Source organism: Ictalurus furcatus, chromosome 11, assembly GCF_023375685.1.
Source record: "Ictalurus furcatus strain D&B chromosome 11, Billie_1.0, whole genome shotgun sequence".
Classification (NCBI taxonomy): Eukaryota; Metazoa; Chordata; class Actinopteri; order Siluriformes; family Ictaluridae; genus Ictalurus; species Ictalurus furcatus.
Genome location: NC_071265.1, coordinates 12,700,348 through 12,723,927, shown reverse-complemented (window position 1 = coordinate 12,723,927; position 23,580 = coordinate 12,700,348). Strand labels below are relative to the sequence as shown.

Genomic DNA, 23,580 nt, shown 5'->3' with positions numbered 1-23,580 from the left:
TAGGGTCTCTATGGCATCTGGTAAAAAGTGAAATTTTGCACACTGATTGGGGAGGGTTTACGGAACATTTCTGACAAAAATATGGGCCAAGTGTTGCCAACACTCTAGCACCACCATCGGTTCAATCTTGGGCCTAATTTGGAAGTATGTTTATGGTCATAACTTTTGAACTATGTGTCCAAAAGTTAGTGTGTTTAAAGTTAGGCATCCTGTGCTGGCAAATGCAAAAATAGGATATAAGGGTGTATCTCAGCAATGCATCTACATATCATCCCAAATCTCTATCTTCACAATCATGCCCTGAATATACTCAATAAGTTTCATGACTGAGCCACTTTGTGGTCAAGCACTGTAACAACTTAAATTTTTTGCCTTATATAATTTGAAGAATGTGCTAAATTCGCAATCCTTTTTTTTCATATAATTCCCTGGAGTATGCTGAAGTGATCGCACACCAACATTTGAAATTCAAGTATACTTCCTGTCGACCATCTCGGAAACTGTTGTTGTTGTTTTTTTTTGCTACTCCTCCTACTGTGGTGCTTGAATTTTGTGAACCGTTTAGAATTTTCAATATATCTGCATAAATATCATGCAAGTCCTAAAAATAGATTAAGAGAACCCAATTAAACAAATGAAACAAAAATATTATACGTTGTCATTTATTGACTGAGGAAAATGATCCAATATTACATATCTGTGAGTGGCAAAAGTATGTGAATTTTTGCTTTCAGTATCTGGTGTGACCCCCTTGTGCAGCAATAACAGTAACTAAATGTTTTTGGTAAGTGCTGATCAGTCCTGCACATCTGCTTGTAGGAATTTTAGCCCCTTCCTCAGTACAGAACACCTTGAACTCTGGGATGTTGGTGGGTTTCGTCATATGAACTGCTTGCTTCAAGTCCTTCCACAACATTTTTATTGGATTATAGTCAGGACTTTGACTTGGCCATTCCAAAACATTAACTTTATTCTTCTTTAACTATTCTTTGGTAGAACAACTTGTGTGCTTATGGACATTGTGTTGCTCCATAATGTCCTGACATTTTCCTTTAGATTTCACCAGTATAATTTAGAATTCATTGTTCCATCAAAGCTGTCCTGGCCCAGATGGAGCAAAACAGGCCCAAACCACGATACTACCACCACCATTTTTCACAGATGGGATAAGATTCTTATGCTGAATGTGTTTTCCTTTCTCCAAACATAATGCTTCTCATTTAAACCAAATCCAATAACCTTCTGGCTTGTCAATGTGATCTTTAGCAAACTGCAGCAGTACAGCAATGTTCTTTTTGGAGAGCAGTGTTTTCTTCCTTGCCACCCTGCCATGCATAACATTGTTGTTCAGTGTTCTCCTGATGGTGGACTCGTGAACATTAACACTAGCCAATATGAGAGAGCCTTTAGTTGCTTAGAATTTGCCCTGGGTTCCTTTGTGACCTCACAGACTATTACACGTCTTGCTCTTGAAGTGATCTTTGCTGGTTGACCACTCCTGGGGAGGGTAGTAATGGTCTCGAATTTCCTCCATTTGTACACAATCTGTCTGATTGTGGATTGGTGGAGTCCAAACATTTTAGAGATTGTTTAGTAACCTTTTCCACCCTGATGAGCAAAAAGAAGTCTTTTTCTGAGGTCCTAAGAAAAATAACCTTTGTTTGTGCCACGATACAGTTCCAGAAACATGTGCTGTGAAGATCAAATTTTGATAGATCCCTGTTCTTTAAATAAAACAGGGTGCCCACTCACACCTGTTTGTCATTCCATTGATTGAAAACACCTGACTCTAATTTCACCTTAATATTCCTAGAGTTTCACATACTTTTACCACTCACAGATGTAATATTGGATCATTTTCCTTAATAAATAAATGACAAAGTATAGTATTTTGTCTCATTTGGGTTATTTTTGTCTACTTTTAGGACTTGTGTGAAAATCTGATGTTTTAAGTCATACTTATGCAGATACATAGAAAATACTTTCAAGCACCACTGTAATCTATGTCCAATCAACACCAAATTTGGTAGACATCATCTTGAGACCAACCTAGATAAAAGTTATCAAAAGAATATTGATATTCCAACTGGTTTACCCGTGTCATGTTTATGCTGAAATCAGTGCTGAACTTGTCATTTCACATGTCCGACTTAGCAGTCACACCTGTTCTATGTTACCCCTAATACGCACCCCAGTTTAAGTTCTGGTTTTTGTGCGATTCATTACCAATCTTTTGTAATTGTCATGTGTGCCAAAGCCTCACTCTTAGCCTGCCTATTTTGCCTTGTAACCTATAGTTCTTCTTTTCTCTGTTTTGGTTATTTGTGTTGCACCTTCTACAATAAAATTTGCACTTATATCCGCTGTCCGTGCAATTCCCTGATAACTTCTAACGTGCCAACAAATCTGACGGCAAAGCCGGCAAACAAAAAGTGATGCTGTATCTTACCAACACCCTTGCAGTCTGACACAAATCTTGATAGGCAGCTTCAGGACCATGCTCTGAGGCTATGCAACAAATTTCATGACAGCACCACTTACTGGTCAAAAGTTACAATAACATGCCAAAAATGCTTCCATCTATAGTCATGTGAAAAAATAAGTACACCCCACGGAAATTGTTGGCTTTTTTTTTTTGACATATTTGGACAAGCAAACATTTGATCCTCTTTGAATCAGTGCCTATTAATAAAGTTGATACACTATCAAATGACGTACAATTTACATTTTGTAGTAATTTTCACAATTTAAATGAACAAAAAAATAGATCAGTCACATGGAAAAAGTAATCCCTACATTTATCACACCTTCAAATCCATAAAATTAGAATCAGGTGTTCAAGATTGAGTGCCAGTGATTAGAACCTGCTTAGGGAGTGCAGGTGAAAGCTGTCTTATTTATACTGATCTCATATCTAGGGTCTGGTGTTCCCTTTTCTACTGAGGTGTGTGGTGTCATCATGCCAAGATCTAAAGAGTTCTGTAAGGCCTTCAGAAAAAAGGTTGTGGATGCCTATACGCCTGACAAGAGATTTAAAAAGATGCCCAAATTATTTGAAATACATGGGGTAGCTGTGGCTCAGGTGGTAGAGCGGGATGTCCACTAATCTTAGGGTTGGTGGTTCGATTCCTGGCCCACATGACTCAACATACCAAAGTGTCCATGGGCAAGATGCTGAACCCCAAGTTGCTCCCGATGGCAAGTTAGTGCCTTGCATGGCAGCTCTGCTACCATTGGTGTGTGAGTGAATGAGACACAGTGAAAAGTGCTTTGGATAAAAGCACTATATAAGTGTACCATTTACATCATTCCACTGTAAGAAAAATAATCTACAAATGGCGCAGATTTCAAACAACTGCCATTTTGTCCAGGACTGGCCATCCCAACAAATTCAGCCCAAGAGCACACCATGTGATGCAAAAAGAAGTCTCCAAGAACCCCAAAATTTCATCACAGGATTTGCTAGTAGGTCTTGCAACTGTTGGAGTCAAAGTGCAATGCTATACAATCAGAAAGAGATTTCACAAATTTGACCTGCAAGGTAGGTGTACCAGGAAATAGCCTTTGTAAGACTAAACCTTGTCACTGAGCATATAGGCTTTTGGAATAATGTGCTCTGGGCAGAGGAATCAAAGATAGAGTTGTTTGGCCACAGTAAAGCAGACATGTTTGGCGCAGACCAAAGAGAGCTTTTCAGCAGAAGTACCTCATACCAACTGTGAAGCACGGTGTTGGAAATGTTATGGTTTGGGGTTGCTTCACTGCCTCAGGGACTGGACAGCTTGCATTCTACGATTCACCTATGAATTCTACATCATATCAAATAGTGCTTGAAGATAATGTGAGGCCATCTGTCCAAAAGTTGAAGTTTAACTGACTTATTTTTTCCAAAGAAGAATATATTATAGAAAATATGATATTTCTGTTGAATAAATTATTGAAAAATCAAATTTTCCTTGTTGTTTTGTTCAAGTATATCAACTTCATTAATAGGCACTGTTTCAAAGATGATCAAATGTTTGCTTGTCCAAATATGTTAAAAAAAAAAAAAGCAACAATTTCCATGGGGTGTACTTATTTTTAAATTTGGCTAGTTTGGATAGTTGTTTAGACCAGTATAAACAACTGTCTACTGCCTTTCAAGCTGTTCAGTGTGCAATTATACCGACAACACATGAGTGACAGGGTTTAATATCAAATAGCATTTATATTGAGCAATTTTCAGTAAAAAAACAAACAAAAAAAAAACAACACAAAAAACAAACACAATATAAGACAGATATAAGTTTGGTGCAGATACTTGCACAAAGCTGCAGAAGCAATGCCATCCTGATGGTCATTTGTTCATCTAGACCAGTGGTTCCCAAACTTTTTACAGTGGCGTACCCCCTCAGGCATTTAATATCCCTTTGCGTACCCCCTCTCTCAAACTGTGCTGTCTGACGATGGCATCCTCTGGTTTGTTTGGGTGTTTTTTTTGTTTTTTTTTGGCATTTTCCCCAAGGATTAGACCAGCTATATCGGCCGCAGCAGGAAGAATTAAGTCCTCCACTATAGTATGGGGTTTGCCCATCTGAGCCACTCTGCAACTCCCCATGTAGGATGCTTCCAGACCCTTCCTATTTAGATTTTCCTATGCTGTTATATGGGTCTTACTACTCCTGAGTTGTCTTAAATGTCTTTCAAAAAGTTCGAGGTTTATTTAGGGAAAAGTATGTAGCATGCTTTATTTCTAAATGTCTGCGCAGAAATGCTGGTTTCATGCAGTTATGAAAGAGTACGTTTGCACATATACACACTGTGGCTGGGGGTTTTCTTCACTGCCAGCATATGTAAAGCCCAAATAAATATATTTCTCACCATATTTGCTCCTATTTGATAGTTTTTCTGCGAATTGCTGGTGAAGAAGAGGTGGCGTTTCAACTTCGATTACACTGCTGTCTGTATCAGCGTGAACTGGGCTAGTAGCAGTGGGTCCACTTACGCTTGCTACGGATACGGTGTTAGAGGGACCTGGCCCACTGCTGTCAGAGGACTGTGGCTCAGCAGTGCTTGCGGTGGTTGCGGGCAGATAGTTTTGTAGCCACTTCTCCATTTTGATGTTACGATCTATTACTTAACTTCATCATATAGCCATGTGCTGGCGATAAATGACATGCGGTAAGATGCGCACTGACGCTTGACTGAGTGGATGCAGTTTTGACCACGAAAGACAGGATAATTTGATTGGATGTCATGTATTTGATCTTTATAACATTGCAATTTTGCTGTTTGTACACTGGTGGGGGCACAAGTTTATTTGTTGGCCATGAGAAAAACATGAATTAGAATTTTAATGTTGTTTAGTGAGGCGGAATTAAATGAACAGTAAATCTCAGCATTTTGCTCCCATACCCCCTCCATCACCTCAGGTACCCCCAGAGGTATGCATACCCAAGTTTGGGAACCACTGAATTCTAGACAAGAGGATGAGAACCGTTTTAGCTGGCAGAGCCATAAAAGGAAAAAAAAAAGTTATGATTTTTTCTTTAAAGAGCCAGAGAAAAGTTAACATATTTTTAACTTAATTTTTAATTATTATTATTAGTTATTATCTAATACCAGTAATATTATTGAATAATTATACAAAGTGGTAATGTAATAAAGGCCATTTCACATTTTGTGTGTTCTTGGCCTAATAGCCTGCATTTCACCTAATAGGCCAGCAGGTGGGACTTGGTTTTCATTTAATAAAATACAAGATGCAGTACTTAAATAAGAGTAAATTGAGCACCATTCATTACACAAGTAAATTGCTTACCATTAATACGACTTTCAAATATGCAAATTCCTCTGTCCGTTCTTATTGGAAAGCACAATACTCATCGTCTTTTTTCTTCTAGCCGTTTCACCTTTGTTAAAAAAAACTGAAAATGTAGTTTTCAACCGATTTATAAATTATACAAGGAAATTACCACTCTGCTCCACATTGTCCAGTGAAATAAATCTGGAGACTATCCCAGGAAGCATCAGGCACAAGGCGGGGTACACCCTGGACAGGGTGCCAGTCCATCGCAGGGCACAATCACATACACACTCACACACCCATTCATACACTACAGACACTTTGGACATGCCAGTCAGCCCACCATGCATGTCTTTGGAATGGGGGAGGAAACCCCCACAGCACAGGGAGGACATGCAAACTCCGCACACACACAGGGCCATGGTGGGAATCAAACCCCCGACCCTGGAGATGTGAGGCGAACGTGCTAACCACTAAGCCACCGTGCGCCCTGGCATTGATTATGAATTATGTAATATTTTAAAATATGTAATATATAGAGTTTTAATTGAATTGATACACTAACTTTAGTGATTGTTTTTATTTATTTTTCCCCTTCATTGAGCCATAGGCAATCACTGAAAGAGCCATAGGTTCCCGATCCCTGAGCTAGACCTTTCCAAAAGGTCAAAACATACACATCATGAGTGAAACAAATCACTCCTGAATCCCTTTGTCTAAAGTTATTGCTCTGATTTCTGTGATAGCTTAGGCAACAATTGTAGTGAATGGTACAATTATTATTATTATTATTATTATTATTATTATTATTATTATTATTATTATTATTATTATTATTATTATTATTAAATTTTAAAATCTCAATCATCCTTACAATTTAAGCTACCTCTGTACAGCACATTCATGAATGAAACCAAATTGAAATTGTTTTTGAAAGTGATATATGAATACATTTGTCTTGGCTTGACAGACAACTTGACCACCTAATCACATCCAATCAAATCAGACAAACTGCAGAGCAAAATATAATAGTCAAATCGATTTTTAAGCAGGAAAGATAAATGACTTGACTCTAAAATATATGATCATATATAATCATCATAATTTAAAGACATACTTCAGTTACCATATTTAAGAATGATACTGTACATATGGATTCATTTGAAAATATTAATTTGAGTGTTTATTATGCCTTGCATTCATTGGCTTTTGCTTAAGGCATAATAACCACTCACATGAATATATTTGTGTTAGTTATCTAAATGTTAATTATTATGCCAAATATGTTCTTGTCATAGGATCGCTGGTTCTGGCGTTTGCGCAGTAACAAGGTTCAAGAGGGTTACCCCATGCTGATTGACCAGTTCTGGAAAGGTCTCCCACCCCGCATTGATGCTGCTTATGAGAGATCCGATGGCAAATTTGTGTTCTTTAAAGGTGCATACACATGCCTGATTTATATGGGCTTGCCATACACAATGAGTAAAATGATTATTTAAATTGAATATCAAATAGTTTTGCTTGAACAAAAAAAGCACTAAGTAAAAAAAGTTTATACACTATGGTCATTAAAAAAAATTCTAATGTGTAGTCTGTTATAGGTTCAGTTTCCTTTAATACATTTGCTTGCTGTGATATATTTTAAAATGACTACATTTACATGGACAGCAGTAATCTAATTATTGACCTTACTCTGAGTAAGACAATATTGTGATTAAGGTGTTTACACAAGTCGCTTTTAGAATACTCCTTTCATGTTCCCGTTTTACATGTTATAGAACATAGTTCGATTAACGGCACACGTCATTACGTCACCGCACCACACCGTCTGATGTCCCTCCAGAATTTCATGTGTCATCATACAGTTCGTCTTCGTTATGGTACCGTATACAGTTTTGGGTGTTTTTATTTAAAATTTTTACGAACGCTTCAAGTGCGGTTAATTATTTGTCATGCTCTACGTGCAAATAGACGACTGCTTGAAACCATGGGTTGCGTCCCAAACCGCGTACTTACCTACTGTATAGTAGCCAAGATACATGTATTTCGTCTACTACAGGCCAATAGTAGGCAAGTACGTGGTTTGGGACGCAGCCATACTCTCGTTTGCCGTTAAACGGTTGAGCACTGCCGTGCGTGATCGTGTCCTCTCGCAAAATGTGGTGAAAACTCTCACATGACGTTAATAGTGTGATTAAGGTGTGTACATGTCTGTAATACACGTTGATAATGCGACTAAAACAGGAGTACTCCACATGTCTTAATTCCATTTGTGTTTACTTCGAGTATGACTTTAATCGGATTAAGGTAATTAAAAATTGCTGTTTACATGCTAGTTTCTTAATCAGAGCATTGGCTTAATAGGGTTAACATTGGATTATTGTTGTCCATGTAAACACACTGAATGTTTCTCCTTTTTTAAACTTCTTATTTGTTGTTCTTACAAGCATGCAAAGAAGCCATTGTGTGTAAATCACTTACTACCCACAATCTTACCCTCCAAAAGTATTATAATGGCAAGGGCAGTTTATTTGTTTTTACTATACAAATTTGGGTTTGAGATCAAAAGATGAATATGAACTGATAAATCAAAACTTCTGTTTTCATTTAGAACATGGTACATTTTGTTTGACCCTGCCACTTTGCAAGTGATCAAACATATTGGAACATGTGACTGGCAGGTGTTTCTTGTTGCCCAGGTGCGCCCTGTTAGATTGAGTGTTTAAACAATTAATAGCTCTGACTGTTTACTCTTGGTTTGAGCCCTGTTTTTTTCCTGTGAAGACTGCATTTGTTGTTAAAAAGGATCGACCAACATGAAGATCGGAGAGCTGTCTAAAAGAGAAAAGCAAGCCCTTTTGAAGCTTAGAAAAGATGGGAAATGGATCACAGAGACATTGCACAAGCTTTGCGTATAGTCAATACAATAATTTGGTAATTAGTCAATACAAAGAAATGTCCAAAAGAAGAAAGAAACCACTGGTGTACTAACAAACCGACATCAAACAGGTCAGCCAAGGACAATAACAGATGACAGAAACGTTATGAGAGCTGTAATACAAAATACAAAAACAACAGTCAATGTTATCACCAACAACCTTCACAGGGCAGAGGTGAAGCTATCACAACCCACCATTTGAAGACTTCAAGAGCAGATATATAGAGGCCATACCACAAGATGCAAACAGCTCATTAACAGTAAGAATCGGAAGGCCAGATTGGAATTTGCTACACAAAAGTCCACAAAAAAGGAGTAAGCGGTTGAAGATGGATGGATGGAAGTCCACAAAAGAGCCACACAAGTTCTGGAACCAAGATTAACCTCTACCAAAGTGATGGGAAAAAAGTGTGGAGAAAGAAAGGATCTGCTCATAATCCAAAATATACAAACTCATTGGTCAAGCGCGGTGGAGGTAGTGTCTTGGCTTGGGCTTGCATGGCTGCTTCTGGAATCACTAATCTTTATTGAATAAGTAACTTGATTATGTAACTCATGATGGCAGAATGAATTCAGTAGTCTACAGAAAATCTTTGTCTGCCAAATTACAAAGAAACACACCCAATCTAATTGCGAGGATTTTACCTTAGCCTAATTGAGCATGCATTTCACCTCCTGAAGTAGTGACTGAAGGGTGAAACCCCCCCAGAACAAACAGCAACTGAAAGAAGCTGCAGTACAAGCCTAGAAAAGCCTCACAAAAGAAGAATACAAGAGTTTGGTGATTTAAGTTGGTTGCGGTTTGATGCAGATATTGCAAGCAAGGGATATGCTACCAAATATTACTGTACATGTTATTTAGTTTATTTAGACTATTTGTTCTTATATTTTTGCTTACCTAAACATTGGGTGGTCTGCCACCAAAGGTGCCATATTCTAAGTTGTTTAACCCATCTAGATGTAAATATCAGGACATGAAAACGTCTCATTTTCATCTTTTGATCTCAAACCCAGATGTCTTCAGTGTATAGCAAAAACAAAAGAATTGGCCTTAGTGTTTCTGGGTGCATATCTAAATTTATTTTTGAAAATTGATTGAAAGGTTCCAAATGTAAAAAACTGTACGTTCCAAGACTAGGAACAACATTCATAAATCATTATGAAAAGAGAGAACTGGCACTAAACCAGTATCACTCCTCCAAGAATTCTAGTGGCTGTAGAAGTAGTACCTAATCTCAAGAAAACTCAGTATTGATTCTTCTTTACTCCTTGCTATGAACCTATCCATCATTTAGCACAGAGCTTCCTCTGGACAATTCTAATCCCTGTGTCCTCTTGTGCAGAGAGAGACTATTTTTAATTCAAGGCTCTAGATCTCTGACAGAATAAAGAAGGAATTACGAAGAATTCATCTATAAATGTTTTCAGTTTAAAAGAAAAACAAGCTTTCAGGATGTATCACAAAAGTGCATAATTCACCATCAGTGTTGATATATTAACTTATAATATTTTTTCTGACGATATTCAAAAAAAATTTTAATAGCATGGAAAAGTTCATTTTTTCCGTAATTTAATTCAAATAGTGGAACTTTCATATATTCTAGATTCATTACACATAAAATGAAATATTTCAAGCTTTCTTTTTGTTTTAATCTTGATGGTTACAGTTTACAACTTATGGAAATCAAAAATCCAGTTTCTTTTTAGTAACACTTACTTTTCCAGCCTTTTATTGCCCCATCTCAACTGTTTTTGAGATGTGTTACAGTCATCAAAATTACCTTATTTTTTCTTTAAATTGGTAAATTTCCTCAGTTTAAACATTTGATATGTTTTCTATGTTCTATTCTGAATAACACATGAGTTTATGAGATTTGCAAATCATTGCATTCTGTTTTTAGTTACATTTTAGACAGTGTCCCTGCTTTTTTTGGAATTGGGTTTGTAATGTATAATATAATATATTTATAAAGTTATATATAATCAATCAGTTCTTTTAATTAAAATAAGCAATGCTAAGTAAATCATCAAACATCTATATCACTTCTGATCTAATTTTTTGTCCCACAGGAGACAAGTACTGGGTATTTAAGGAAGTGACAGCAGAGCCAGGTTACCCGCACAGCCTAGTGGAGTTGGGCAATTGTTTGCCCCGTGAGGGCATTGACACAGCACTGCGCTGGGAGCCTGTGGGCAAAACCTACTTTTTCAAAGGTGACCAGTACTGGCGCTACAATGAGGAAAAGCATGCAGCTGACCCAGGCTATCCCAAACCCATCACCGTGTGGAAGGGCATCCCTGAATCACCTCAAGGAGCCTTTGTCAGCCGTGAAGGATGTAAGTGAAAGGGCTTGAGAAAGAAAGTTTCCATTATGACATCTTGAGAGGAAGCGCTAAAAGATAATCTTAGAAATTAGGAATAATAGCTGATGCTCAAAATTGATTTACTTGTATAACAGCAGCAGATTTTCTCTTGCTATAGTGCTTTGCTGTGAGTGTGTGTGTGTGTGTGTGTGTGTGTGTACACCTAGGTGATGTCTTTAGGGTGAACTGCTGAACTGCAGAGTGAAAACATGCAAATGTAATTGACCAAACATTGGTATTAGTCTAAAAAAATTTGTGCTGTTAGGTCAAGTATCAGAAAACTGGCCAAGCAATGTAAATGAGTAAGAATTGGTGCTGAAAAGCAGAGGCACATCTCCACTTGGACAGATCTGCCGAGATGGGTGCTATTGTAGATTACTCTACAGCAAGCTACTATAGAATATTTAATTTAACTGTTTGAGTTGGACAAATTATTTTTCAAGTAATTTAGCTAATTCAGTTAAGGATACTAACTGTGCATCCCCTAGTGAGCTACACTAATTGGTCAAAAGTTTGTGGACACCTGACCAACACATCTATTTGTGCATATTGTACATCCCATTCTGGATTTGTGGCAGTTAGCAGGCTTAGTGGTATTTATGTGAGTAAACAGACAGAGGATTACTTTAGAAATTGCTGTATGTGACATTCCGGAACATTTTAACTGACACTGTCCTTTTTTGTACTTTTAACCCTCCTATTATATTGTGGGTCAATTTGACCAATTTCCACATTTGAGATGTCTGAAATACTGAAATCTCTCTTTTTCTCTTTGAAATTCTTTGTCTTTTCCTCATTTAGGGTCATGAACTTATATGCAAATATTTCTTCTTTTTGTGGTCTTGGACAAGCCATAAAAAAGGTTTACTGTTTTAAGCTGTTCTTTAGTGCTTTCTTTTTAGTTCTTTTGTGTGTATTTAAACTGTGGACATTATTTTGACCCATAACATAATGGATGTAACTTTTTTTTTTCAACATAATAGGAGGGTTAAAGGGAGTCTATTACAAAATTTGAACAGCAGGCTGAATTTTGTCACCACAAACAAGTGCTCAAAATATTCACCAAATAGCTAATTTGGTGACATGGTATAGTTCATGTAAGGAGACTTTGCTGATCAATTTGATGCAAAAAGATCTATGGATGCTTAAAAACAAATGAACATTTAGTAACAGCCAAGGCTGATGGTGCCAGATTTTGAATGGAAATGAATGAGAGTCTTGACTTGCCCTAGTGCCAAACAAATGTTCATAACTTGACAAATATATTTTGAAATGATTAGATATTTAGAGGTTTTTGAACAGGGGAGTAGCTCAACAATTTAAAGCTCGAATGGAGTTTTTAGGTAAAAGTATAAAGATTTTTGACAGAAATGTTTTGTTATAAATGGTCTGAGTTTGCAGTTTTATCACAGACTCTAGCTTTCCTCTATTAAAATGAATGGGGGAAGAAAGAAGGATGACTAGAAAGAGAAATTACAGACAATCAGTTCTGATAGGTCCTGGCATAGCCAGGTTTGACCATGTAAATTTTGGTGGTTGTAAATTGCAAACTGAATGAATTAAAGGAGTTTAAAAAAATATATTAATTCCCTTCAAGTAAATGGGGGAAAGGATGAAAAAAGGGACAAAAGATGAACCACGTAGGTCAGATCCCTTAGAAAAGCACGAGCAATCTTCTTGGATATAAGTCGGACAGTGTATGAAAGTTTGGTGGATGTAGGTTAAAAGCCCTAGGAGGAGTTAGAGTTCAAACATAATAATGGACATATTTTGTTTTGAAAAGTGCAGGGGAAAAGAAACCTACCGTGAATTCTCACTGAAAGCATTTATGAAGTGTTTTAACTGAAATATGCTTCTGTTTTGAATGTGCCTCAACCAGAAATAAAGTCCAAGAAGTTTGCATTCTGATTAACCCCAAAAGTGAAAAGCGAGAAAATTTAATTTAAAGTTTCCATCCCCCTGGGGTGCAGAAACATCAGGAACATTTTGACAACCTGTGTCTGGTTACAAACTGAATTGATTAGGTTTATGTCCTATTCCCTATGCCATTTTCAACTACTATGCCTATTGCCTATGCCAAATTCATATTCAACAACTGAAAGCCTGAGAAAATCACAGTTAGCTAGCAAGGTTTTAGACATCAATAGGCAGACTGACTGCATTTACCACTGCATTTACCACTGCATTTAACAGGCTTCTTACTCAACATGATCTTTGCAGGAAGATAGCTTAAGCAAGATTGAAAAGAAAATTAAAACATTTCCACAATGTTTTGATGAAATATATTTATCATTTTCTTAATGCTGAGCTCTCAAAATATGTTATAGGTAGAAAAAATGTTTTGGCCAAACCTACATTATGGCCAAAAGTGCCACACCTATTCGTTGTTTCTGTTCACTATGTTTGTCCCTTAGCATGCATTTGAGAAGGAGTGTGTTTCACTGATGTATGTTATTATCAGTCATCACAACCAGATCAGCTGTGATGGGATTTTCTTCCCTCACTGTACTTTAGCTTCTTACACTCTCATGAATATGGAGTTAGTTGCCTATAAAAGGTCATGCATCACTGTCTATATGTAAAAGCAAGCATTTGGTTTCATAACCACTATAATTTTACATCCCTCTCATCGTGTTTCCTCAAGTTCACAGTAGTGGACAACCGATATGGGTTTTTTAATGGCCGATGCCAATATCTAATATGAGGCTGATATAGCACAAATTTAATTACAGTAAATGAGTACAGAAAATTGGTGAAACTAAATGATCATTTATTGTGCATAATATTTATGTAATATAATATTGCCCTTTGCATTCCAGAATCAGGAAGTATGTGCTGTATGTTGTCAAAAGTCTGATTTGTCACATATCGGCCGAAGGGGAAGATTTATCGGCCAATGCCAATAATTAAAAAATGCCCAATATCGGCCAATATATCGGCCTTGGCAATATATCTGTCGACAACTAGTCCACACCATATGCATCTTGGAGCCCCAGTCAAAGTCAGCCAAAGTCAAAAACATTACGTCAAACTGAATTCACAAACAGAAATTATTTTAGCCACATTTATATGTTCTGTTGTTTGGTGTGAAGTCACAACAGCCCATTTGTTCACTAACCAGACTATTTTTATTTTTAATTGTAATATGATGCAGAAATCTTTGGTACTAAGGTAAAGATTCCTTCAGCTTATTTAGCAATATCACAATTTTATCATATAACTTAATGTTTCTTTTTTTTTTTATTTACCCAAATTTTGGTTTTCATGTCACTCATATTTTACCTTGATTTGACATTTTTTTATCTGTGATACAAAGGCTGTGAAATATTCTTTATTATTAAACATTTTGATCTTTTGTTAAAAATAATTCACAAAAACAATTGCAAACAAAACTCAGGTTTATAAGAAAATTTTTTTAAAAATCTTTGTTAAATATAGGTGTGCAACAATTATTGGAACCCTTTCAGTCAATACTTTGTGCTAACTCCCTTTGCCAAGGTAACAGCTCGGAGTCTTCTATAATGTCTGATGAGGTTGGAGAATACATGGCAATGGATCTGAGACCATTCCTCCATATGGAACCTCTCCTCTTCAGTTCACCCCACAGGTTTTCTATGGGTTTCAAGTCAGGGGACTGGGATGGCCATGGTAGGACCTTGAGTTTGTGGTCAGTAAACCATTTTTTGTGTTAATATTGATATATGTTGTAGATCATTGCCCTGCTGGACAAGCTTTCTGGCAAAGGCAGTCAGGTTTTCATTTAATATCTGTTGATATTTGATAGAATCCATGACGCCATGCATCCTAGGTCCTCTGCCAGAAAAACAGCCCCAAAATATTAAAGAGCCACCACCATATTTAACTGTGGGCATGAGGTACTTTTCCATATGGCTACCTCTCTGTGTGCTCCAAAACCACCTCTGGTGTTTATTGCAAAAAAGCTCTATTTTGGTTTCATCTGACCATAGAACCCGATCCCATTTGAAGTTACAGTAGTGTCTGGCAAACTGAAAACGCTTGTGTTTGTTTTTGGATGAGAGTAGAGGCTTTTTTCTTGAAACCCTTCCAAACACCTTCTGGTGATGTAGTTGACTTCAGATTATAGTTTTGGAGACTTTCCGATCCCAAGACACAACTAAATTCTGCAATTCTCCAGCTGTGATCCTTTGACATTGATATTTGACATTGAGATTTTTTGACATTGAAACAATATAGACACACCTCCAATTCCAGGTTGATTCATAACATTTCCAGTTGAATGGGAAATGGGCATTTTTAATGCTTGTGCTATTTGCTTATAGACACTTCCCATTTTGTGAAGCTCAACAACCTTTTGCCGCACATCACAGCTACATTCCTTGGTCTTACCCATTGTTATGGATGACTAAGGGAATTTGGCCTACGTGTTACCTCATATTTATACCCCTGTGAAACAGGAAGTCATGGTTGAACAATTTCTTGCTCCTAGTCACCCAGGTGTACTAAAAACAATGTAAGATATCAATGGGAATATACTTCAAATATATATTTATCATATGAATTCATAGGGGTGCCACTAATTGTTGCACACATTTATTTAACAAATATTTTTTGATAAACCTGTGTTGTGTTTGCAATTGTTTGATATCCATGAGAGCAGAGTATTTTTGTGATTTTTTTTTAACAGTAGTCCCAAAAGGTTAAACAATAAAGACAATTTTTCACAGCCTTTTTTGCTCATATTTACCAAGGGTGCCAATATTAGTGGAGGACACTGTACCTAATAGAACACCATTTGAGGTTCAGTCACAGTAAAAGAGTGACTCCTGGTTTTGTTGTTTATTATGATTATCTGACAAAGGCCTGAAAATTATTTGTTTTCATGATTATTGTAGTAGCTCACTTTATATGGGTACACTCAGTACCATGAAAATAAAATGCTGTGTCTTATTAGGACAATTTACTTTCTATGTCAAAGAAAATCAGTCTGCAAATTTCAAATTTTTGTATTTTCCTAATCTTGCCCATCACAAATCACTACCCGTTCATTTCCAGAGTACTTTTAATACTTTTTTGTACGAATTATGTGATGTTATGTGATGGGGTATGGACACACATACACAATAGTGGAAAAGCACTGCAAATATTTCACATAATTGCTCTAATTTATTTGAATATTGTCTAAAAATGTGTTTCTAACTTAGCACAAGTTGTGATGACAGTGGACATTTAACTGAGTATATCTTACACATTAATATCTTAGTATTTGGGAAACATAGTAGTCTAATACTATGATAGCATTTGTATCACTAGAAAGCTAAGAGGTTACTTTGTATAGCAATTTATAAAACTCAAAATATGGGTCAGAATAAATTAAAAATGAGCGAATACAAGTCACGAATACATACATTATGGTTCTACCTCACATTATGTCTCCCTGATCCTCTTTCCAGTTCACACTTACTTCTACAAAGGAAAGGACTACTGGAAGTTTGACAACCAGAAGCTAACAGTAGAACCTGGTTACCCAAAGTCCATCCTTAACGACTGGATGGGTTGCGACCAAACAGAAGTGGAGAAGAACAAGGACAGACACCTCCCCCATGATGATGTCGACATCATGGTTGCCATAAATGATGTGCCAAGCACCATAAATGCAATTGCTGTGGTAATTCCATGCATTCTGTCTCTGTGCATCTTGGTCCTCATTTACACCATCTTCCAGTTTAAGAACAAAACTGTCCCTCAACCTGTGACCTACTATAAACAGCCAGTGCAGGAATGGGTATGACAGACTAGGGAACACTGCAAAGTTAAACACTAAAAATGCTAGCGAGGGCTAACATGACAATGTTCACAAGCACCTACACAACCAGTGCCTGTTTACTGCATTGTAATGCAAGAGGTGGGGATTGAAACATTGTTGACTCAAGGTCCTTCTGTCTGGAACAAAAATCTCAAAGATCTTTTTTTAAACATATGAGCCAAAAGCACAGGTTTGCTAGGCTTTAACTGAGTGGTGGATTGCAGGTACATGAGCTTAACCATTGCTTTGGCCTTAGACTGCTACTGTAAAACCTTTTTTCCCCATTCTCTCACAACCTGGCAGTCTGAGGACATCCACAGTGGATTCTAACCATCATGTGTCCAAGGAATGCAAGAGGAACGGTGCTCAGTTGCCAGCAAATATATGTCCTATATATGCGCTCAAAATGGACTTGTACAGGAATTATTGAAAGAATATGTCAAAAGAACAAAACAAAAATAACAAAAAGTGTTAAAGACGTGAATATCATTGTAGGTAGAAAGGCTGTAGAAAAGAATACAAAGAGGTTTTGTGTATATTGTAGTCTTTTAACATGTCTTTGACATCTGACTCTTTTTAAAGCATTAGAGAAGTGTTAATATTACATTAGTATATACACAGTGGGGTCCAAAGTACTGGAAATTCAATTAAAATTGGGAAAACAAGGTTTCAGAATTTTGAAATATTTAAAATGAAGAAATGTTCCCAAAATCCCAAATATTTAATATTCAAGATTCTGCATTATTTCTTGGTCATTATTTAAATGTAAGAAAATTTGTGATATTGACCATGTTAACTGACTACAAAAGGTCAGATTTTCCTCATGCCCAATTGAGCATGTGTTAAAACAATGGATTTGATCTAAAATGGATCATAAGATTTTGCACACATTTGAGAAATCCATGCCAGCTCGAGTGCACTTGAGTCATTAAAGCAAAAAGGGGACAAAGATTCTACTTTCCACTCAAGTTGTTGTCAATAATATAATTTATAATGAACATTATTGTGTTAAATTAAAAAAAGAATAGAAAATAGAAGTATTTTCAGTGGTTTCAGATGTTTGGACCCCACTGTATGTCCTATGAGAGAGAACTGTATGTGGCATCTTTAAGGCACATGCAAGTACAGTGTTGCTTGAGGTTAGAGTATTTCTTTTCAGGGTTTGAATTGTGTAGTGGGGAGGCATGTAAAAATCTAAACAGTTTATGAAAGATTTAACAAAACTCTTTTATGCATATGATTTATTTCTGTTACACAAAGTTATTGATGCTAATTACCTGACACAAAGAGTGTTATCAAGAGTGTTTTTGCAGTCTGTTTTCACATTTGAGTATCATTTAAAACTTTGATAATGTGGCATGCCATAGATCAATCAGCTTATTATTAATTTATATGGAATATTAGTAATGATTCATCTTTAAACCATTTTGATGTCCTAAGCCACCACTATTTCTTATATCGGAGTGCAGTGCACAGGAAGTATCAAGTGTCCTTTGGCTGAGTTTTTATAGATTTTATAGATTTGTTTTTCACTGATGTATTGGTTGGTGTCACATCATATCAGCACTGCTAATGCACCTCCCCCTACAAATATGCAAATATGTTTGACCTGAAACATTTTAGTGCCCTAAAGGCCAGTTTTTAATGTGACAGGCAGACATTGCAGAATTTTTCCTCCCAAATATGCTGGATTTTGCATGTGGTATTGACTGTTCTGCATCTGCATAACAAACTGTGGGAAGTATAGGTTGTGGTGATCATGTTAATCTTATCAAAAATGTAGATATCCTGGGTTTGTTAATTCCTACACAGTTCTATAACATTCTTTGTAAAGTAGCCATGAAATATTTCTATGTGTAACCAACAGCCCCTAGAGGAGTACTAATTTGGTAAGTGTTATAAAACATTGCCAAATCCAATCCAATCTAAATTCACCCCATTCAGTGATATTAACATTCTGCAAAGGTCCTAAACTTGGAAGTTTGAATTCCTATCCAGAGTTGTTTTGAGGCAGACTTAAATATTGTAAAGGTGACTCTATCACAACTACAGAGTCATTACAGGTCTATGGTTTGATCCTGAGCTCAGGTTACACTAGGTGTGAATGAGTATGAATGTGTGTGTGTGCATGTGGGTATATTCCCAGTGTTGCTGGGATAGGCTCCAGATCCATCACTGGTTTAAATGGTTTCTGAAGAAGAATGAATGACTTTCTGCTTATTGTACATTTAGTTGTTATTTATGTTTTTTTTGTTTTGTTTTTTGTGAGAATGACAAAACATGAAAGAAACCTTTGAAAACACTTGAAGTATACAGCATATAAAGCAGTATGTATTGGCAAACTGGATTGTTAAAATCTAGTAAGAAATACCTCTTTTTTTCTCAGATTTCTGACTAGATAAAGCTTTCCTTTAATTCTAATTTTTTTTCATTTCTTGCAAACCTAAACATAATGACTTTTGCCTTTTGCATGTACAGTATGACTGCAGCAATTGCTAATGAAAAAATGCAACTTATTTATTTAACTTTTTTTAACCCATTTACTCCCAGTTTTAGTCATTACCAATTCTTATCAGCAAGCTAGTTCTTCAAGATCACATAAGGGTTACCAACCAGGGAAGATTAGGGACAGTACATGCTTCTTCCAAACAACATCTTTTCAAACTGCTGCTCATAATGCAGCTGAACACACTCTGAACACACTTGGAGGAAACCATTGTCAGCTGAATACAAACCTTTCTGAAAGTACTGGAACAGCAAGGCCAATTCTGTTGTTTTCAATATAAATTGAAGACATTTGTTTTTGAGATCAAAAGATGAATATGAGACGACAGATCAGCATTTCAGCTTTCATTTCCTCATGTTTACATCTAGATATGTTAAACAATTAAAACATGCCACATTTTGTTTGAACCCACCCATTTTTTCAAGTGATCAGAAATATTGGAACATGTGAATGATGGGTGTTTCTTGCTGCCCAGGTGTGCCCTGTTAAATTGATTGTATTGAAATGCATTCAAATTAATCGGGAGGAACTTTATCATACAGCAAGACAATGATCCAAAACACACTGACAACTCAACAAAGGACTTTATCAGATGGAAAAAGTGGGAGCTTTTATACAGGCCAAGTCAATCACTAGACTTTAACCCAATTGTACATGCATTTCACCTCCTAAAGAGGAGAATGAAGGGAGAAACCCCCTAAAACAAACAGCAGCTAAAAGAGGCTGCGGTAAAAGCCTGAGAAAGCATCACAAAAGAAGAAACCAACAATTTGGTAATGTCATGAGTCACAGGCTTGATGCAGTTATTGCAAGCAAGAGATATGCAACCAAATATTAAGTGTTTTATCTATTCGTATAATTTTGCTCATCTAAAAATTGAGTGGTCTGATACAAAAGGTTCTATGTTTATTGTTTAACACATCTAGTTTATTGTTTAACGCATCTCTCCTCTCATATCCATCTTTTGATCTCAAACCCAAATTTCTGTGTATAGCACAAACAAATGAATTGGCCTTGCCATTCCAGTAGTTTCAGATGGGACTGTACATATTTCCACATTTATGTTGGCCACTACTGGTTAGTGTCACTGATTGACATGGGAGGGTAGTACCATCCTGACTCATGGCCTCTCTTTGAATGCTCTACTGTTGTGCCACTTATTGTTGACTCTAGTTGCTTTTCATTTCTCCACATTACATAATTATAATGCTCAATTTATAGTTCAGTGAGGCATGAATCTGGAGTGGGAAGCTTCAGATTTGGGTGCAATTTGCCTCGACAATTGGTGTATTGCTACCACGTCAGAATTGGGCACAGGAAGGTTGTTATAGGACTTATGTACGTTAGTTAATATGAATGTTCTCTCAAAGTCCAAGGTCTGTTGTAAATGGTTGTGGGAACTGGTCAGAAAATGATACGCTATCTAGAAGGTTGTGAGTTGTCATATCACAGCAAACCACGGACTCCAATTCCCAGCAGACACCGCAGCCTACAAACATGGCCACTTCAGACTACACTCCATAGACCACACAATGCTCCCTCGCTCACAGTCACCCAGCTTCTGATTGAGTACACCTGGGCTCAATCTCACTCACACACACACGCACGCACGCACTCGTAGGATGCTTTAAAACAGACTCTAAGTCAAGAGCATTTTGCAAAGTATATGCTCAGTTGCCTTTTGTCTCTGATGTTACCAAGCCTTTGTTTATTATTGCTTTTCTGTTGTTGTTTTTTGAGACACAGTTTCTTTATTGTTTCCGATTACTGCTCTGCCTAGTCTAGTCTATTTGCTGATCGCCTGACCTTTGCCTGCTTACTGATTTTGTACTTGCTTATCGAGTTGGATTTGGTTTATTAATTAAAGCTGCCTTACCTGAAACCGTGTCCGTATACGCCTCCATTAAATAACAGAATACATTGCCTAAGAATGTATGAAGCAGGAGGGCTGGACTTGCGGCAAGCTATTGCGGCTCACGAGCAGCTTATGGGAGAGCAGCATTGACACTTAGCAGACCTCGACGCCAAGATAAATCTTCTGTCCCAAGCCCTCGCTACGACCCCCGTATCAGCTGCCGCACCCAACCCTCCGATGCCCGTGCCAGAGAAATTTGCAGGTCACACTTTGCAGGCAAGGGTTTTCTGCTTCAGTGTTCTCTGTATTCTGCCAGTTATGAGAGGATGTCAGAGCCGTGGAAGATTGCACACTTCCTGGAGCTGCTTTCCAGCTGAGCGCTGAAGTGGGTGGCTATGGCTCAGGTGGTAGAGCGAGTTGTCCACTAATCGTAGGGTTGGCGGTTCGCTTCCCAGCCCACATGACTCAACAGTCCGTAGTGTCCTTGGGCAAGACACTGAACCCCAAGTTGCTCCCGATGGCAGGTTAGTGCCTTGCATGGCAGCTCTGCTACCAGTGGTGTGTGAGTGTGTATGGGTGAATGAGACACAGTGTAAAGTGCTTTGGATAAAAGTGCTATATAAGTGCAGACCATTTAACATTTAGCATCTGTATTGGAGGTCAGGACCTCTTAGCCGGAGGTCAAGGAGACGGGAGAGCAACTGCTAACCGTCGCCCAGGATTTGCGGTGAGTAGCAGACTACGCTTTCGAGTTTCGCACCATCGCGGCTGAAAGGGGATGGAACACCACCACACTGAAAGCAGCATTTTGCTGCGGGTTAAATACAGTAATCCTGACAGAGCTAACATGCAGCGTTGAGCAGCTAACCCTCGACTTGCTCATATACCCCTCCATTCATCTTGACCACCTGCTCCATAGCCAATGTTCACTATGGTCAGAGAGACTTCCACCAAGCACCAGTGACTCTTCAGAGCCCATGCAGCTGGGATGCACACAACTCACAGAAGAGGAGAGGGAGAGGCAGCGTAGGGATTTCCGGTGCTTTTACTGCGGTCAGGCTGACCATCTCATCAGGCAGTGTTCCCTCTGGACCTGAACCAGAAGCCTCCCACCACACTCCCATATGGTGACTCAAACACAGTTTTCATCTCACCAAGCTTTTGTTCTACCTGTCATAATGGAATACTCAGGCAAGCTTTCTGTTCTGACAGTCTTAACTGACTCCAATTCGGCGGGGAATTTCATTGATCAAGACACCATGAACTACCTCAACATCCCCATTCAACAACTGCACCAACCATGCAAAATCCAGGCCATTGACAGAGCTCCTATCAGGGGTGGAACCATCGCATACCACACACAGCCCCTCTCCCTCCAGGTTGGCACCCTCCACCAAGAATACATCAAATTGTTTTCACAGTATCTGCCAAACATCCAGTAATCTTGGGCCTCCCATGGCTGGAACAAGATAACCCCTTTATTTTCTGGTCCAACAAGCCACTCACTCGCTGGTCCCCGTACCGCCATGCCCACTGTCTCAGAAACCCAGTAATTTCACTTTCTGCCACATCTTTTGAGAGCCCTAACAACCATGTTTCTGTCCCTATATCTGAGGGAGATGTTCAGCAAAGATAAGGCCAGCGGGCTACCACTTCATTGTACATATGATTGTGCCATTGAGATGCTTCGTGGAACCATCCCCCTGGCAGCCGGATTTATCCTCTATCAATAATGGAACAGCAAGCTATGGAGGAATATATTCAGGAGGTTCTCCAACAAGATTATGTCAGGCCATCCACATCTCCCACATCGTCTGGTTTCTTTTTTGTGGAGAAGAAAGGGGGTGGTCTCAGACCATGCATCAATTACCGAGGTCTCAATCAATGTTCAGTCAAGTACCAGTATGCTCTGCCTTTAGCTCCTGCAGCCCTGGAACAGCTCAGATCAGCCCAAATTTTTACCAAGCTAGATCTTCAAAGTGCTTACAACCTGGTGCATATTAGAAAAAGGGGCAACTGGAAGATGGCCTTTAGCACCACCTCTGGCCACTATGACTACCTTGTCATGCCATATGGGCTCTCTAGTGTTCCCATGGTGTTCCACTGTTTTATTAAAGATGTTTTAAGGGACATGTTGGGTAAATACGTCATAACATACACATTGAGGACATCTTGATTTATTCCCCTTCTCTTGAAGATCATGTCCTCATTGTCTACCAGGTCCTGCAAAGACTCTTGCACCACCAGCTATACGTCAAGGCAAATAAATGTGAATTCCATCAGCACATCTGATTCCTGGGTTATATTATTAGCCCAGATGGCATCACCATGGACCAGTCTAAAGTAG

At 38.0% G+C, this 23,580-nt stretch overlaps 1 protein-coding gene across 2 annotated transcripts in view; it reads left to right on the top strand.

Moving 5' to 3' along the window:
• mmp24 (matrix metallopeptidase 24) overlaps window positions 1-22,230 on the top strand; it is a 63,154-nt gene extending 40,924 nt beyond the window's left edge. For both annotated transcript variants that reach the window (XM_053636220.1, XM_053636219.1), the window contains 3 exons: window positions 7,084-7,222; window positions 10,794-11,060; window positions 16,520-22,230. In XM_053636220.1, coding sequence (XP_053492195.1) covers window positions 7,084-7,222; window positions 10,794-11,060; window positions 16,520-16,857 — 744 coding nt within the window. In that variant the 3' untranslated portion in view covers window positions 16,858-22,230. The remainder of the gene's footprint in view (window positions 1-7,083; window positions 7,223-10,793; window positions 11,061-16,519) is intronic.
• The last annotated feature ends 1,350 nt before the right edge of the window (window positions 22,231-23,580 follow it).